The sequence below is a fragment of the Contarinia nasturtii genome, unplaced genomic scaffold (assembly GCF_009176525.2).
Source record: "Contarinia nasturtii isolate CC-2019 unplaced genomic scaffold, AAFC_CNas_1.1 Cnas_scaffold_350, whole genome shotgun sequence".
In the NCBI taxonomy this organism is placed as follows: Eukaryota; Metazoa; Arthropoda; class Insecta; order Diptera; family Cecidomyiidae; genus Contarinia; species Contarinia nasturtii.
Window position 1 is genome coordinate 1,751,826 of NW_022197705.1, and position 18,320 is coordinate 1,770,145.

Consider the following 18,320-nt stretch of genomic DNA (forward strand, 5'->3'; position numbering starts at 1 on the left):
CTTTCTAACGCATATAATAATCAGTAGGTGGCGCCACTGGTATCTATTATTTTTTTTAAATTTTCGGTTACTTTTGGATTGGAGGGTTTGTTAGAAACATAGTCACCAACATTAATATGATGCGAGAAGAGATTAATATACATTGAGCGTAGCATAGCAAATATCCGAAAGATCTTATCCAAGAAAAACCCAGAAAATTCGGAGTTGAAAAAATACCCAAAATTCACGGGATACTCTGTACTTTTTATTGTAATTTGAACAAAGACATATATTGTTATAATATTGTTAATGTATTTTGGAAACTTATTTAAACATCCTTGATGATCATTGCTGCTTCAAACGATATGTTCAATTAAAAGGTAGGATGAAAGAAATTGAACGCCCGTTGTTTCTTGGATTATCCCGTTGAATTGCCTACCAAATGTTAGAAATTGTAAAGTATATTGAGACGAAAATAAACTTAAATAATCTTTGATTTACCTTAATATTTGTAAATCGCATGCGACTTCCACAATCGCAAAAATGCGTGATGGATAGATTCACTTTAATCTCACTTTTCACGCATTGTGGACACATGTACAAATATAATGCGGTTCCATCGGGTATCGGTTGATTGAGCCCATAAGTTTGACCCATGTTTCATTCACTTTTGATTTCAAATTAATATTTTACTGGCGTTTGATGCAGTGTCCAAACTCAAATGAAAGTGCTATATTTAAATGTGCAACTCGCAGAACAGTTGATATTATCAATTTGTTTATCCGAACCTATAAGCAGCTCAAGAGTTTTATAAACATTGACAAATAACCATTGGATGCTTTCGGATGTCCTCATTTAAATTTCTTCTTAATGAAATAAGTTTTGAAGAATTAACATGCATTGACAAGAGTAGTTTATTGCCATTTGACAAATGTACAAAACATTTTTATTGAATTTCAAATCGAGACTTTATTCACTGTTGGCATTGTTAATGATTTTTTGCTTCTTTTGAATGTTTTGGATGTTGTGGTTAAGTCCGATTTCGATGATTCACGGCCATAGCTCAATCTTTCAATTATATTCCCTAGAAAAATAAAAAAAAAGTAAAATAAATAAAGAATTTCTAAAAGTAATTTGAATTAAAAAGTAATACATTGACAGAAGTGTATTCCATTATGCGGGCACACGTAGGACAAGGATAGTAACTGTATAAAAACAGCTTAATCTGGTCGATGGAGCAGCGTTTGCATCGGTACAAGTAAAATATATTTGGCTCCTGAGATTCCATGCTGTGGTCCAAAAAATGACTTTTAATTTCAAATTGTTAACTTAATTGAATCAAGAAGTGTTTTCATAGCAGTTATTCGAACTCAAATGAAAACCTAAAATGCAACCATTGAATGTCATTGTGGTGCAATTGCTTTCAATTGATATTGAATTATCAACTTGTTTATCCTATTGATAAAATATGTGCTGATTATTAAATTGAAATAAGATTCAAGATATCAATATATTATGAATCTAAAAGATTTTATTCAAGAAGAAATGAGAAAATCTAAAGGAAAAACAACATTAATGTTTGATATTTTTGAAAATATTGATATGACATAAATTATGCAAAGTACACGGCTTATCTCGATTATTTCAGGAACAATATCTAGGTCAGCAACTGTTGAGTTGATTAATTGTTCATTGTGTTATCGATTACCAAGACATGAGAATTTATGCGTCGAAATCAATCGATTTCTTGATAGCAAATGATCTTGATAAATTTAACTGCAACTAAAAGTATTGAAAATATTACCTATAATACCAAAATAAACATTGGATACTTTTCGATAGTTTTTTTTCCATGCAAGTAAAACAAATGGAGAAATGTTGGTAGAAAATTTTCTATTTTTATTCAATTCCAGACCGTTTCAAATACAAGATCTTAACATTGAAATCAAATTGTATGTTATTTTCAGCTTTCATTTTGGTTCGTCATCGTCTTTGGAACTAGGCCACAATATACTAAAAATGGGGACATAGAACATCACAAAAAAATCAAAATTAATTAAATTTCAATTTCTTACCGTAATATTTTGAAGTTCGAGTTTCTGGTAACACATTCTGCAGAAGTACACATCTAGCAATGACAAAATGACTTGTACTTGGCATCTTTCGCACCTGTATACATAACGTTGGCTACCTCGAAACATTGTTGACATGATGTGAATCAAATTTTTAATTTTTATACCAATGTTGATGGACGTGTTGTTCGTATTGAAATGAAAGCATACGAAATCTTTTCAAACATTTTGCTCAATATGAAATTTGAATAGTAAATAAATTCTGATGAATTTCAATTTTTAAATTTCATGCCTCATATACATTTCCGTAAAGATCTTACACATGCAATTTTTAAAATAAAATTCTTTTGACAAAATTTGTGCCAATTATTGAATTCAATAACCTTAGTCATCAACTATTAATTTATCAATTAACAGCTAATTATCTTCTTAAACAGATAGTTATTGATGTGAAATGTGTAATAAGCAAAAATACTTTTCTGTTTTGACATGACTCATTCTGAAAAGTTGTAACCACAAGCAATTCCACTAAATAAATAGCAAAAAAAAACGATAACGCCAATGTATATGTAGGTGCATGCCGATTTTTGTTTATTGAATTTTTGAGATACATTTCAATTTGATTCAATTCTTTTTCTCCATAATGTTCGATGTTATACGGTCTCCATTTCGAGTTATCGGAATGACAACCATTGGCCATGAAGATGAGTTATTATTGCCCTTCAAATTTCAATTCAAAATTATTAGATAAAAAATTAATGGAAATTCTAGTTAAAAAAAAATGGTTGAATTACTTACCGTGATATTTGTGTGTCGTAATGTCAAGCCACAACTATCACATGTATACAATTCAGATGGATGTTGCGCAAACTTGTTTCTACTGCAATTCGGGCACTGATACATATGCCAACGGGCATCATTTGGCATAGATGAAGAGTTTCCCATGACAGTAAAGAAGACAGACAAATACTGGTGATTTTTAGGAAATATTTTAATTATTTCTGGCGTAGCGTTTAAACTAACTAAAACTGATACTTATTCGCTGACAAGCAATCTAGAAATAAACTCAATCCAGGCTTGATTTTGTCAATTCAGTAAATGACACAGACACCAACGAATCCAGTGTCAAAAACATAGATTACTGGGAAGACTCTAGAAAATATTGTATACAAGAGAAATTGTGATTGTATATAAGATACGGTGTCTTTCTTTTATTTATTCCCAACATTGTAAGTGTTTAATAAACACTGAACATTTTATCCTACTTGCAAAAGTAGCTCCATGTAAAATGTCAAAGTAAACAATGAAAAAATGTGCGGAATATATTGGCATAATTGAGGGATTAATTGATAAAGTAAGAATATAATACTATAAATAAATATTTTTTTGAATAAACAGAAACGTCGAGAAAGAAATACATGCAAGAAAGAAAAAAATGAAAAGAAACTGGAAAGTATTTTTTTATTTTTTTGTGTTTATTCGATTTAATTGACTGATCAAAAATAAATGTGAGACATCTTTGGAAATTTCATTAAAGTATATCGCCGCCATGGAAAAAATCCAGTGAATACATTGTGCTAAGATATTAGTTGTCCTATGCAGTAGCTCCTACTTTGACAATAAGTATGATTCAAACATTTAAAAAATATTTTTAAATGAGAATAATATTTCATGTTCAAATTACCTGCGAAATAATCAATTGGATTGGTGACGTTAAGTTGATTAATTTGGCATCATAATTATAATTATTGAGTTGAATATACTAGTGAGAGTAGTTGCCATGTTATTTTTAAATCATTCTTCTTCAAAAGAATGCTTTGTCAACACTTGAAAAATATGTTTTTTATTGAGTTTTTGGAAGATTTTCAAATTCTTTCATTATCAGCTACTGCCAATTTAATTTTTACACGCAAATAAATCTCTCTATCAATGGAAGAGGGTAAAGGTTAGAAGTAAAATGTTGAATCTAAATCGATGTTCACGTCGCAGATAATGAATTATTTTATTATAACTGTTTAGCTTGCGTGGCCATTTAGTCTGATTTACATTAAGACCCGTCATTCTTAGCACATGGGATTTTGTTTATTCGTATTTACTTCATTTGTTATCAAATGACTAACATTTTAAGTTGTAATTCGAACAGATTCAAAGTATAACTCACTATTTGTAACTATTGAATTGGAAAATTAAATATATTTTTTGTTTGGTAAACGATCGCATCTTTTGTAATACATTTTTCTTAAATTACCTTTTACTAGGAATTCGATTCGAGATATTTAACTATCGCTTTGTGTCAGAAAACAGTAAAAAAAATTTATTTATTAAAGGTACAAGTAGTATGACTGTAATTAAAAAGGATGTGATCTTCAGAACAAAATGTATCATTGTGTTGACATTGATATTTGAAATACTTATCGTGAGCTCACATGAATCACCTTCATCGTCCAAATCATTGAAAATAGCCGTCATTGGAGCTGGACCAGCAGGTCTAACTAGTGCAAAAAACGCTCTCGAACAAGGCCATAATGTAGTGATCTATGAAAAAGGAGAGGCCATTGGTGGAATATGGTTTTACACAGATAAAACTGGAAAAGATGAGTACGGTGTTGATATTCACACTGCAATGTACCAAGGAGTCAGGTATGTACGCCTGTACAAAATTTCTTGCAGAACATATTGATTATTTGTCGTCATCGAATAGAACAATCGTGCCTTATCAATTAATGGAATTTCCTGGACACACATTTCCAAATAGTACCCCCTCGTATCCATCACATGAAGATGTTTGGAAGTACTTGAACTCTTATGCTGACCGATTCAGTTTGAGAAAACATATAAAACTTCATCATTTGGTGGAGAAAGTGCATTCGATTGAAAACAATAAATGGAACATAACTGTTAAAGTTTTGCCTAATAATGATACTGAGTCTGTGATTTATGATGCGGTTTTTGTTTGCATTAATATTTATTCTTCGCCAAATTATCCACAAATTGAGAGAGCCCACGAATTCAAAGGAAATTTTTTGCACAGCCATGATTATCGCAGAGCTGAAGTCTTTAGAGGTTGATATAAATGCATTTTTATCGTACAAACAGTTTGAATATACTTGGTTTTTTACTATCGATCGAAAAGGTGCAGATGTTCTAGTCATTGGAAATGGAGCCAGTGGAAACGATATTGTACTTCAACTATCAAAGACTGCCAATCGAGTAACGTGGAGCAGACATAAGCTCAACAAACCAACAGAAGATGAACGAAAAGAATATGGGAAAAATGTCACATTTCAAAATAATGTTAAATTCTTAACAACAAATGGAGCTGAGTTTTTGGATGGCATGCAGCAAAATTTTACAGTTATTATATATGCTACAGGTCAATGATGGTACTTAAACACACTGCGCAGTTTTTTTCATGATTTTCTTTTTAATTTACAGGTTATAACGCTTCGTTCTCAATTTTGGATGCCGACACTGGTATTCACGTTCATAACAATTATGTCCAACCACTTTATAAGCAAATTCTGAACATAGAACATCCAACAATGGCTTTCATCGGTCTATTTGTGACATTTAACCTGATGGATTTACAGGTGCATGACATAGCAAATAAGTTTAGTGACTGCTACTGAAAAAATCTGTATCTATAGGCACGTTTTGCGCTGAAATTTATTTTGGGGGCCAAGAAACTTCCATCAAAATCAGAAATGTTGAAAGATATGCAAGATTATGCCGAATCTCAACTAAAAAAGGGTCTTAAAGTCTATCTAGTGTCCGCAGGCGATCGCAAGGAGTACTATGGGAATTTGGCTCGAATTGCAGATATTGCAAAAATTTCGGATGTTTACACAGAAATTTTCATCGATTCACAGGAAAGTTGGCAAAAAGATCCATTTGGCTATCGGAACGATAAATACACTATAATTGATGATGAAACATTTATAAAAGAAAGAGGAGCAAATGGAAGTCTAATGTCATTTGTAAAAGATAAAATCAAATCCATGTTACAATCATTAAATAACGTTGAATGCATGCGAAAAGAAAGAATGCAAAGAAACTGTATTATTTTTGCTTTTTTGTATTTTATTAGATTCAATTACACACAGTTAAGAGTCACAAATTTACATTCATTCTTTGATTTAAATGGAACAAAAAAGAAATTCGAAATTATCAAAAAAAAAAAACCAATTCGTAACACAGCTTATATCATAATAACAAATTAGAATAGATTGAGCGCATTATATTTCATGAATGACGCGACACTTATATGTTGAAAAAAATTGAACAAAATGCAGTCAAATTACATCTCAAATCCATGTTTGTACACCAAATGTTTTCGTTCAATTTGTATCACAAATTATACCAAACCTAATGATTTTTTTCGGATCTAATGTGTACGAATTGCTTGTGTTTAGCATTTTGAAAACCAAAATACTTGAACACATAAGAATTTTAGAAAAAACTGTCTTTTCATCGTTTTGAAAACCAACAAAAAATCTTCTTTTTTTGCTTTTGCGTCATTTTTCAAATGCCTCTTAAGTTAATGTATTTTCAATTTTGAAATTGTATGATTTATTTGTGCCATTTTCATGTTTTAATTTAAATCAATTGATTTGTATTAAAATCCATGTGTGTGTGTGTCACTGTATGCGTTTTGTAAATATTCGTTAAATGTTAAAAAGGGCGTTTTCAATGTGAATAAAGAAGGAGTAGACAATTCATGGATTTAGATTTCTTGAGATTTGCGTATTTTTTTGTATTTTTCTTGTTTTAAACTAAATTATATCGAACAAAATGAAAAGGACCAGCCTTTCATCCTCATAACCAGATGAGTTGATTAAATATGATTAGTTTTCTTCATTTTTTTTACATGTAATAAATAAATAAATAGATTTTCCTCTTTCTCTCTTTTTCTTATGTCATTGTTTGTTCATATTTGCACTTTTACCATGGAGCTGTTCATTTGAATAGTTTTTTTTTTTTTGAGATTACACAAAATGGTGACTTTTTGAATTTCCAAAGAATTGGCCTGACATATTCCAAATTCAATTGTAAATAGATGTTTCATTTTGTACAATAAATCTTTATTTTTTTTCATGGTTTGTTTAAATTTATGTATATGAATCGAAAAATTGTGCAAATAGATTTCATTATTGTAACTGTGTTCCGTTTTATTATATATTTTTTTTCGTAATTTATTTAATTTTCTTAAATAGAGATTTTGTTTTGTTGATGTATCATATTACGGCAATTAGTCGCTTCGATTGAATTGACTGGGGATAAAAGCGCAGAATATTTTGTCACGAAAAAATCGGCTAAAACATACATTATTTGAATATTGAAGTTGCAATAAAACATATTTGTTGTGAATGAAATTCGTCTGTTTTGATCTCGTATGTTCATGACTTTGATTGGTTTTTGTTTATATCATATACGATGCCTTTAGTTTGTTTGCCATTTTTAATGATGGCATGTCCTGTATTCTTGGAGGCCAGCCCAAGACTCAATTTAAGAAGATTTCTTTTTAACATGAAACTTTCATTTTTTTTTCTCTGAATGAAAAATCAACTTAACTGAACAATATTAACAAATACTTTATGTAATACGCAAATACGCTATAGTTTTGTGTGTATGTGTATGCGTGCCCAAAGGCACTTTGAGCTCTTTGTATATATATATGAGTGGCTGCCAATTTTTGCAAGAGCCATCTTTAAATTTATGCAGGATTGCGCCAGAAAAGTAAAGCGGCAACAAATTTAAGATTTAAAAAAATAATATTTAAAATACACTTTTTTGTAATTTATGGCATTGTTATGGTCTTTTTTCATCAGTAACTGTGATTTTTTGTATTTTTCTCTCTCACACACACATTACCTGCTACATTTTTGCTGAACATATATTGATCTCACACTCTAATTTACCAATATTGCTTTTCAATACAATAATAATGAAAGAATGCAACAATGGTGAGCACACATTGCCAATGTTTCTTCTTGAAACGGTTTTCATATCTATAACTGTCTCATGCTCATCAGTGTGTCTGTGCATCAAAGAATTATAGAGAAAATGATGAAAAAAATAAATAAATCAAATTTATATAATATCGAAGATTAGAGTTGTTTAAAGTATTTTTTTGTGATCATTTCATAATTCGATTTCAATCAATCGACAATTGTTTTTGGTATTTATCAACATAACAACATAAATAATATCGTCTAACGAATTGTTGACTAATATGTATTTTTTTTATATATTTAGATTTGCGATTTCATATATCATTATTGTGTCGGGCAATAGTTTTTTTATTTTTCATAATAATTATCTAATGTCCTGTTTTCTTTTTTCTCTGAGGACTATACAAATTTAATCCGAGCATTGGCATGTGTACTTCTTTATCTGATGCTTTCTGTATTTAAGTTTTGAATATGATTTTGGAGCGTCCTCTGATGTCAATCGCGACTTTGTTTTTGTTTCTTTTTAGTTTCTGGAACTAACTTTTTGTGATTCACTTGAATGTTTCTCAAGAGATATTTAACGAAAATCAATGCAACGTTCAACCTGAAGTGTTTTCTAGATTTGTTTTTAACATTGACTACGTAATCACATAATTCTTTCATTAAATTCAAACGGATGCGAACTACACCTAAATCGTTCCAATAATAACGTTACGAAATGTAATATAATGTTAAAATCATCGATTTTGAAATTCTCATTCTAAAATTATCATCGTCCAAATGGACTTGTCTATCCATGTCTATCTCTTTTTCCTTATAATCAGTAGATGGTAAATTGGTAGTCTCATTCAATTTTGGTGCAATATTTTTTTAAACGATTTTTCAATTAATTTACATGAGTTTTTCACAGTTGAAATGTTTTGCCATTAAATTCAGCATCTCCATATATTTCATCTCCATCATTGTTGTCGTCAGCACCGATATTATTTGAAATTTGATTAATTTTGCAATTCTTAAGTTCCAATGTGACTAGATTTGGTTCATTTTCTAATGCTAATACGATATACTTGCCCAATGGCAAGATTTCACATGTGGTTATTTTCTTCGGCGGCGTATGAACGGCGATTGATTTACCTGTATGAAAAATTTTAAATTTTGTATTAATTTATCCATTGGTTCAGAATAAAAAAAACTCTATTGAAATATTATGATGATTGATGAGTGGAGACTGGGGAATCTCTTACCTGTACTTAATTCCCACAACCGAACGGATCGATCACGGCCACTTTTATCCGCTGATAATAAGATGGATCCAGTTGGATCCAATTTTAAGAGCGTCACTGGTGCTGTATGACCAACAAGAACATATTTACAGTTACCAGTGACTAAATCCCAAATTAATATGCGCGCATCTTCTAAACCGGCAATGACACACGCATTCGTTTGAGAAATTGATAATGAGACGGTATTGCATGACGGTTTCCATTTTTTAAACAAAGTTCCACTTTGTAAATCATAAACAACAATAAAATTCGGTGCCGCTTCATTTAATTCCTTTGTAACAACGGACACATACGCTCCCTCATGTGTTATTGCACTAAGCGATGTTATAAAATCGTGATGAGGTATACGTAAATCATACAATAATTTACGCTGAGATAAATGCCACACCAATAATGGGAACGGTTTTTGGGTTTCATCGCCACAAACGAGAATTCTGCAAAGAGGTAATACAAGTTATTTACATTAATAAAAATAGGTCAAGGGGACAATATACCAAAGAGTACTGCAGTAATGCGAAGAAAGATTATTTCAAAATAATTAAATACAAACCTTCCATCGCCCGAAACAAGTAAAGAGTTCAAGAATCGATCTTCTCCTGCTTTGAATGTTGTGATACAATCGCCCGATTCTAAATTCATCAAATTCACGTACATCCGATTGCGCGATAAACAAACCAGGTGTTGAGCATCGTTGCAGTACGCAAAGTACGGCATTTTTTGATTCATGACGCCTTTAAGTGTGACCTGAAATATACCAATCGAATAATTAGTACCTTTGTTTGGATCATAAATGGTATGTATAATCTGTTAATTACCCGAAGTTCGCCTTTGTTCAAGTCAATAACTTTGATTTCGCGACGACACAAAACAGCCGCGCCATGATTAGCAACCGGACACAATGCAGTGGGTTGAGGAATTCCTTTCAAAATTCGCACTTGTTTCGATCTAATTAAAGAAAATAAATTCAAATGTTAAGACAAATATAAAAAAAATCAATGTGGCGTATTCTCCTCCATTAAATTTCCATTTTTTCTATACCTTGGCACATCCCACACGCGAATCTCTTCGCTTTGCGTATTCAATGATGCCACAAAGTAGCCATTTCCACCTAAATTGCAGATCAAATCGTATCCAACGTTGGTGTCCTCATCGCCAGTTCCATCGATCGGATTATTTAGAATGTCCAAAAATGAAATGGATATCGCGTCAAAATCTTGAATCCATTTCTTGCAAATGGCATCCGCCTCGATGGTGTTGTCACTTATTGCACAAGTCGTAAGATAATGTTTGAATAATGGATAAAATTGGTCAGCGTCATAGTTAATCGGTTGAATGTATGTTTCTAGAAAATGTTGCATAATATCTAAATGCTTGAGTTTTGTACGTGAGGAAGGTTCGATCAAATAAATGTCATTTAGAATGCATTGAACACATTTGGTGGCTTTTAATTTCGTTTGAATCCAATTCAAATCGGTGAGATAGAGCGATTGTGGATAGGATGATGCATCAACAATAAATGCATGATAAGGCAATTCATTGAATTTCTGCTGATTAAACCATTGATATTTTCCTTTTGTATCGATATATTCATTGGGTTGTGATTTATAAAATTGATACAAAATGGTGTGGGCGCTTTGAATATCATTGGCATACCGTGTGCATGCAACTTTTTTTAATTTGTTATCCATGAATCGAACACGATTGATTTGAAGTAAAATTGGCCCACGGCTCATTATCCAACTTATATTTGTCCACAATCTTTCCACATTTGGATCATCAACAAGTTTTGATTGTTTTAACAATTCAATGATTTCCGTTTCGTGTAAACCGTCACGCGATGCAATCAACAATGACACCACATATTTGATTATTGCTTCACCAAATTTACATTCCAACATTTGGAACATTTTATTTGATGTGGCTGTCAACGATGTGTCGTTCAAATTAAATTCACCCAACCAAGCGAACCACCAAAATAACTAACGGAGAGGAGAGAAAATATGAAAATTATTGATACAAAATTGCATAAACATTTCAAAATTGGCACTTACTTTGGCTTGTAATGGTATTTTCTCCATGCATTGCTTCCACGCGTCTGGCAACTGTAGTTGTGGATTGACGGAGAAGAAATCGCCCCCACCATAGCTCGTACTTAACACTTCGTTCCATTTTTGGTCTGAGAATTGGTTCAAATGGACGAAGTTCAATTTCGAAATGCGATCCTTAAGATGCCATAAAATCGCATCGCTGCTTTCACATTTGTCAACGCTATCAACTTTTTTACTGCTCGTCGCCGTCGTTATTATCACTTTCACTTTGTCATTCAATTTGGTTGGCAACCAGTTCAAATCGTCCAATTCTAATGCTTCATCCAGTGAATCAATCAAAATAACAACTTGATATTTACTTGCATCGATGCACTCTATCAATGTTGTTGCATAAGCTTCCAATGTCTATTTAAATGGAATTAATAAAACAAAAACATTTTTTTTAGAAACTCATCCACCTTGCGCACAAAATATGTGATAAAGACGAAAATTGCAATTTATTGTGCAAAAATTCGAATATAAAATATGTCTTACATGTGGTCCATTGTATGGTTGAACGTTTGTGTAGTAGTAAATCTGTTCGGTGACTGAGCCAACAAGTGATTTAACGCTTGAAGATATTGCTGTCAAGCCGGCATAACGTAGAATGAAACAGCATTCCGGTGACCAAGTGTGAATATAATGCTCGACTTTTGCTGATAGCACACTTTTGCCACAACCAACTGGCCCGTATATGATAAGTGGTTCGGATGATGATGATGTTGTGATGTATCTGCATTCAAACAAAATCATTATAAATCCGTTGAATTGAATATGACACTAGGTATATACTTACTGCTTTATTTTATCCATAATTTCAAAATTGGCGCAATTTCGGCTGAGATATTGTGAATGCTGTTTAACTGCTTCGATTTCGGCCAAAAGATTTCGATCGACGCCATATGTACAATATGGAATTTGAAATTTGGCATAATGATCGCTGATTATATTATCAATATTGGCAACGATTAATGATTTCAATGAAGTGGCCAATTGGTCATTGGATATTTGTACAGTTGGCGGTATTCGAATTAAATTCTTATCATTTAATTGATTCTGAAAAAGAAAAAATGTTAAAACATTTGTCACACAAACGATTGAATGCGGCTATTGAAATGCACCTTTAATTCTAATTGAATATTATTAAGTCGACGATTCATTTCAACGGCAATCGATGATTCGCTGGATGTTTCGTCAAGATTTTTATTTGGCAATGCTCCTGTATGAATCCAAATGCATCGTTTCGATAGCTCTTGATTGATGAACACCATATTATTGATTTCTTGTTCAATAACTGTCGTCAAATATGAGTCTCGTAGCTCTTTGGAGAAAATGTCCGTGATTATTTTATAGAGATTTTGTAATTCAGTGGTTGTATCATTGTTGGCAGTGACATTTTGAGTTTTTAATCGATAACACATTGGTTCGGCTTTATCATCCAGTATGTACCATGTTTCGAGCAATTTCCGTTCATCCGATCCTTCAGCTGTTGTGCTGATTGCACCGGCAAAATCTTGACTTTCAATTGTCAATGGCAATAGCGGGCTGCCCAATGATGTGCCCAAAAATAGAACGGGAATAATATACGCTGTGTTTGAGTATCCTTTGAAAAAAAAAAAAACATAATTCCATTATAATCGAATAATCGGTGCCTACCTAATAGCTCCATGAATAATAGATCAAACTTACTTGTTATTTCTGACAGACATTCGGCAGCCAAATGATGGCCACCTCTGGCTTCAAGTGGTTCATTCACCCAACATGTTGGATCCAAAAAGTTCTCTGACTCTTCGTGCAAATCACATAATTGCAATTCAAAGCCACGCGATGCACAATATCGTTGAAGTTCAGCATACAGACTTTTCAATACGTTTTTCTCGCCTTTATGCTCAGTTGCTGCCAACGCGTACAAAACAATTTTGCAATCATTTTCCGTTCGACGGCTACTTAACGACGTTTTACCATAAATTGATATCAAATTGCTTGGTAAATTTTGAGTTTTCGACTCAGCGGGCAGCTCACATGGTGCATCGGTTGTCAATGGGCTGCCTGATGTTGAATCTAAAACGAAATATGTGTCTACATGAACGACGAATGCATGAGAAATTGCAAAATCAATTCAATTACCATATGTTGACAGTGTGTTTTGAAATGCTTTCGCTGTTGGTTTTGTTACGTCACTGGTGATATTAATTCCATTGTTTGTATTTTGTGCGTTTGGTGGTGCATTGAAGTTTGATATATCCGATGTCGGCTCTGGATCGACTAACGGCGCTTCTTTTAAATAAGTTTTTTCCTTATTTTTCTTATTTTTACTCCCTTGTTTTTGATAAGTTGGTGAACTACAGTTTGAAATTGAGGAAAAAAATTAATATTGTAATACAAGTGAGATTTCATTGAAGTGTTTCATGCACTTACTCTTCGGATTTTTGAGAAAGATTATCTTTATCCTTTTTATTTTGTCCAGAACTACAATAATTTCCCATTTTAATATGATTTCAATTACTCGGTGTGCAATTACTGTACGAAGACCCTGTCTTTCGTTCAACTCTTCAAAGCGTTTCAAATTTATTTCGTTAAGCAAATTTTACTCTGCGTGAATTTAATTTTCCCCAACAATGATACACTTCCAAGAATTTCACCGACCGACTGTCGATCGAATTTTGTTCCGCTCGTACATTTGTCAACGATTAGTGTGCCCAGCGGCATATGTTCTTTGAAATAAGGTTTTTCTGTTTGTACTGAATAGCTCTGGTGTATTTGTGTGTCACTTTGTCAATTTTTCAACTAGAATTGGCTCATTCAACACAATTTTCTTATGCAAAAGTCTTTTCCTGCAAAAATAAATAATTCAAACGTTTAAATTAGTGCACTAATATTGCATTCAATGTAATGCGATCGATAATATAGCAAAAAAAAAAAAAACGAAACGGAATTGGCCGTATATTAAAGGTCAAACGATGACACAGAATACATTCCATTTCATGAGTGGCACACGGCTGTGTAGAATTTCTTGGCATGTAACCGAAACAAAAAACAACAACATTTGTTTTTAAGCCGTCAATCAAGCTGAGTGGTAAATAACAGCGAACAACATTTCACATACGATCGCTATCTATGATATGAAATTATGCATATGTTTTGAATTTTTCTTTTGTTGTCTTCGACAAACACTCAAACCACACACGATTAGCGTTTGCTGGGAATGTGCCTGATTCTGCTGTTTTTGTTCAACTCAAGCCAAAGTATACAGTCTGGTGAATGTGTTAAATGCGTCGATTCAATGAGATAGACATACTAAATTAATGGCATTAAAAGGTGCTTAAATGACCGTGTAAATTACATATGACATTAGATATCACGTTAAACAATTTGCGCGCGCTTATATGCTGTGACGTCGATCTAATTACATACTGAAAAAGAAAAAGTTCGAATGCTGTTGACTGATTGCAATTATGAATTTTAATACAATTGAATGTGCGTCTTGTTTTAACGGTGTTATTCATTTTTTTTAAACGATCTGATCGAAAACCAAAAATGGAGCGCAAACACAATTGACGCGAACAAATTTCTTCGCATGTACGTAATGCAAAGTGTTTTTTTCTTCTTCTCATACGTACTTGCAACAAATATGTTACCATCGTCAACGGTGTGTGTGTGTGTGTGTTTTTTTTGGTTCAATTCTGTTCTCCTGTTCAAATTTAAACAAATACGCATTTGAAGATATCGCAAAAAAATACACAAAGTGCCACATTTAACGCACATGATATTTAGCATATTAATGGCTTTTGTATGGTTGGCTTTTATTTGAACATTCCTTTTGGCATTCTTCTATGCTTTGTGTACATAATTTTCATTTCGATTTTTTTTCGCTCTTTCGCGCTGGTTGTTGTTTTACTCGTCAGTCACATTCCTTTTACTTTGTTTTCGTGTTCGTTCGTTCGTTCAATCTCTCTTTTGGGAATTTTGAATAATTTTTGTTCTCAACCACGTAACAACAATACGTTTTTATTTGAAATTTAAGTAATTTCATTGCATACATGACATTTCACGTAATTTATGTACATTTTGGCGGCGACGACGATGACGAGAGATAGAAACATTCAGGCTTTTCGTATGTTTGTTTTTTTCAGCGCACTGTCACTCTATCTCGTATTTTTATCCATCAAATGAATTTTCAACAACCGATTTTTTTTAACCGCACTCACTCGATAGGTTGAGATGTGAAAAATTGTCCTGATATATTCACGAGGTGAAAGAAAAACTCTTTTTTCCACGGACTTGACTGTTTGAGTGGTTTTTTTTTCGCCGCTTTGTTTTATTGCTCCAATATTTTCCGATGTATTTTTAGAGAAATATTCATTCTCACGCTTTTTTCTCTTGGGCTACAAACGCTCAACAATATACACACTCTGTGCATTATTCTAAATTTAGCGCCATTCTATCGTAAATATATAGAACACTCATATTATTTTATCCATTTTTTTCTTCGTCTTTCTGTTTGTCTTTCTCTTTCGCTCATTTTTTTTATTCGTTCGAAGCCGAAGTCTTTTTTTTCTCTCTGTGTATTATGTATATTATACATACATTTACTATACACGCGTTCTCATCTACACATATTTTATATGCGCTCACGTATACACAGTATAGGGTGAATCGATTTGTCCATATTCAAATGAACCGATTACAGAAATTGAGAGTGCTCGGGTTGTTATTCTTCTTGCATGTGATTTCTTTTATGTCACCAGAGATAGTGGAATTGATAATCGTTTTGACCACAGAATAGAATTCAAGAAAAAGGTTCTTAAATATAAGATCAAGTTGTTTTCATTAAAATTGAATAGCCAGATAACGTGTCACGTTTTTAATGAGAATTTCATTTGAATTTGCACTTGTTTTCAAAACTCAATTGAACTTTAAAAAAAGATCCACCCTAATACACACCGTTTAAAATATACACTCTTTTTTTAAATAATGTATATTTTATGTTATTGATCGCGAAAAAAAAAGAACACAACTTACAAAGCAAACAAAATTTCAACAGCAACTAATATTTAATTATTCGACGCGTTGAGTAGAAATTATTAATGAAAAAAAAGTAACGAGAGACAAAATCAGAGTCGAACGTAGTACGTGAGCGATAAAAAAAAGGCAAACGATATATAAATTCACACACCGTCGACCCCGTATCGTTGGAGTTTTATCATTGAACTAAAAGTTATTTTATATTTGAACGTAAGAAGAATACGGCACGGCAAAACACGCTGTGTCGTATAGTGTATATAATACAATACAAATATTGAGATCGAAATTTTGTTCGGCTCTTTCTGCACATCAGACAGAGCGAGACGGGGCATTACTTGAGTTTATCGCTCTTATTCATTCCGACTACCTTACGAACGGTGATGCTCTGTATGAATATGTACTTTCGGTGTGCACATGTGTATAGCATTCAAACACTTTGCAAGCGAGCATTGGTGTGAAAACGATAGATATATATGTAATAACAACAACACTATTGCTATCGACACCGTTGCTGCTGCTGCATAAAAACAAAAAAAGTACTTTCCGTCGTCGTCGTCATCGTTGTTGTTGTGTTTGATTTCAAAGATGTCTTTCTAATACAAATAACGAGTGTAGTGAGTTTGATGGTAGTTATAATTGATTGTCGTCACTGTTGTACGCTTTAAAATTTACGATATACACATCGCACTACAGATACAAAAAAAAAACAGTTTGATATGGACACTTGTGTATTGAAAGCGATTGCATTGATGAACTGTGCTCAGCGTGAACTGTTTGATAAAAGGTTATAATGTCATGTTGAGCCACTTATAATTCACAATAAATGCTGACTATGCTCATTTATTTACTTGCATATGTACCTCGTAACGCACACACACTAATTGCGATGACAATGTAAACAATAAAAATACGATTTTATTTTTTGGAAAAAAAGAAATTAGCATTTATTATGCTTAAAAAAGCAATGCAAAAATCTAATGATTTTTCTCACGCGCCAATGACGTATGAGTTCACATGATACAATGTGTCATTGTTGAAAATGTGACCCGTATTTATTGCGTGTTGAAGATTATGTTATGAGAGCGAAAGAAATTATTGGAGAAATACAAATAGGCTCCGTAGAGCCAGTCGCCTTGATATAAAATAACGAGTGCACTGATGACGACAATATTGTTCCATTTTGTCAGCATGTCATTCTTCTTCTCCTTCACATTGTCCAATGTTCGAACTTTTTTTTTCACAGACAAAAAACGATATTCTTCACTTTTCTCGTGTTTTTTTTTTTCAATTCAAAATATCAAAATCACGAAAAATATAAGTATGCACTTATTTCTTTATAGAAGATTTTCACTTTGAAGAAGACAGAAAAAAAACTTACTTTTCAAAACTTTCAAGTGTCCTGTTTTTTCACTGACTAGATTTTTTTTTATATCCAATGCAAAAGCGACTTGAAGTGTTGCTTTTCACATGAAATCATTCGAAAATTTCGTTGGATTCACTTTGTTTTACACTTTTTTTGATCATTATTTCTATTGTGAGTTGAGAATGATTTTTTTTTTCAAGAAAATGATAGCACAATGTGTGTATGTCCGTTTGAGAGAGTGTGATAGTCTGTTTTCAGTTTCAATCGAAATGAATAATCGATGCGAACACACATTTTCATTTCCAGGGAGGAAAATCATACGTTCTACGCATGTTCATTGAAAAACACTCACACATACACACACACCGCGCTACCTTGAGCAGGGCCGCATTTAATGTGCCAACTGTGTATATGACAATATTTATATTACCTGTTTTGACTAGGATTTTGAGTTTTCTTTCTTTTTAATTTTCTCCAATCGAGATCTCTTCTCAATGTCAATTCAAAGATGCAAGTTGATTTTCATTGAAATCTTTGATAAATTTATTTTAACCTCTTTA

At 32.5% G+C, this 18,320-nt stretch overlaps 2 protein-coding genes across 2 annotated transcripts; one reads left to right on the forward strand and one right to left on the reverse strand.

Annotated features, from left to right (window-relative positions):
* The first annotated feature begins 4,171 nt into the window (after positions 1 to 4,171).
* On the forward strand, positions 4,172 to 6,186 carry LOC116338247 (senecionine N-oxygenase-like). Its single transcript, XM_031763377.1, has 7 exons — positions 4,172 to 4,257; positions 4,379 to 4,691; positions 4,753 to 5,114; positions 5,185 to 5,424; positions 5,487 to 5,641; positions 5,699 to 6,028; positions 6,139 to 6,186. Exons 2-7 carry the CDS (start codon positions 4,390 to 4,392, stop codon positions 6,184 to 6,186), a joined length of 1,437 nt encoding a protein of 478 aa, XP_031619237.1. The 5' UTR covers positions 4,172 to 4,257; positions 4,379 to 4,389.
* An 833-nt stretch (positions 6,187 to 7,019) lies between these two features.
* On the reverse strand, positions 7,020 to 18,016 carry LOC116338021. The gene is made up of 13 exons (XM_031763047.1): positions 17,776 to 18,016; positions 13,791 to 14,206; positions 13,500 to 13,714; positions 13,062 to 13,433; positions 12,494 to 12,975; positions 12,169 to 12,428; positions 11,868 to 12,105; positions 11,337 to 11,738; positions 10,324 to 11,264; positions 10,101 to 10,230; positions 9,836 to 10,029; positions 9,247 to 9,719; positions 7,020 to 9,136 (listed from the first exon to the last, which is right to left on the reverse strand). The coding sequence occupies exons 2-13, from the start codon at positions 13,856 to 13,858 to the stop codon at positions 8,907 to 8,909; spliced, it is 4,005 nt and encodes a 1,334-aa protein (XP_031618907.1). The 5' UTR covers positions 13,859 to 14,206; positions 17,776 to 18,016; the 3' UTR covers positions 7,020 to 8,906.
* Positions 18,017 to 18,320: the final 304 nt, after the last annotated feature.

What these genes read in the sequence shown, in the direction of transcription:
- LOC116338247 (XM_031763377.1), top strand. Translation starts at nt 4,390, where the DNA reads ATGACTGTAATTAAAAAGGATGTGATCTTCAGAACAAAATGTATCATT. An exon ending in CAGAGCTGAAGTCTTTAGAG is followed by an intron (nt 5,115 to 5,184) that starts GTTGATATAAAT and finishes TCGATCGAAAAG; the next exon opens with GTGCAGATGTTCTAGTCATT. An exon ending in TTAACCTGATGGATTTACAG is followed by an intron (nt 5,642 to 5,698) that starts GTGCATGACATA and finishes CTGTATCTATAG; the next exon opens with GCACGTTTTGCGCTGAAATT.
- LOC116338021 (XM_031763047.1), bottom strand. Translation starts at nt 13,858, where the DNA reads ATGGGAAATTATTGTAGTTCTGGACAAAATAAAAAGGATAAAGATAAT. An exon ending in AACCATACAATGGACCACAT is followed by an intron (nt 11,739 to 11,867) that starts GTAAGACATATT and finishes CCATTTAAATAG; the next exon opens with ACATTGGAAGCTTATGCAAC. An exon ending in GTTGTGGGAATTAAGTACAG is followed by an intron (nt 9,137 to 9,246) that starts GTAAGAGATTCC and finishes TTTTTCATACAG; the next exon opens with GTAAATCAATCGCCGTTCAT.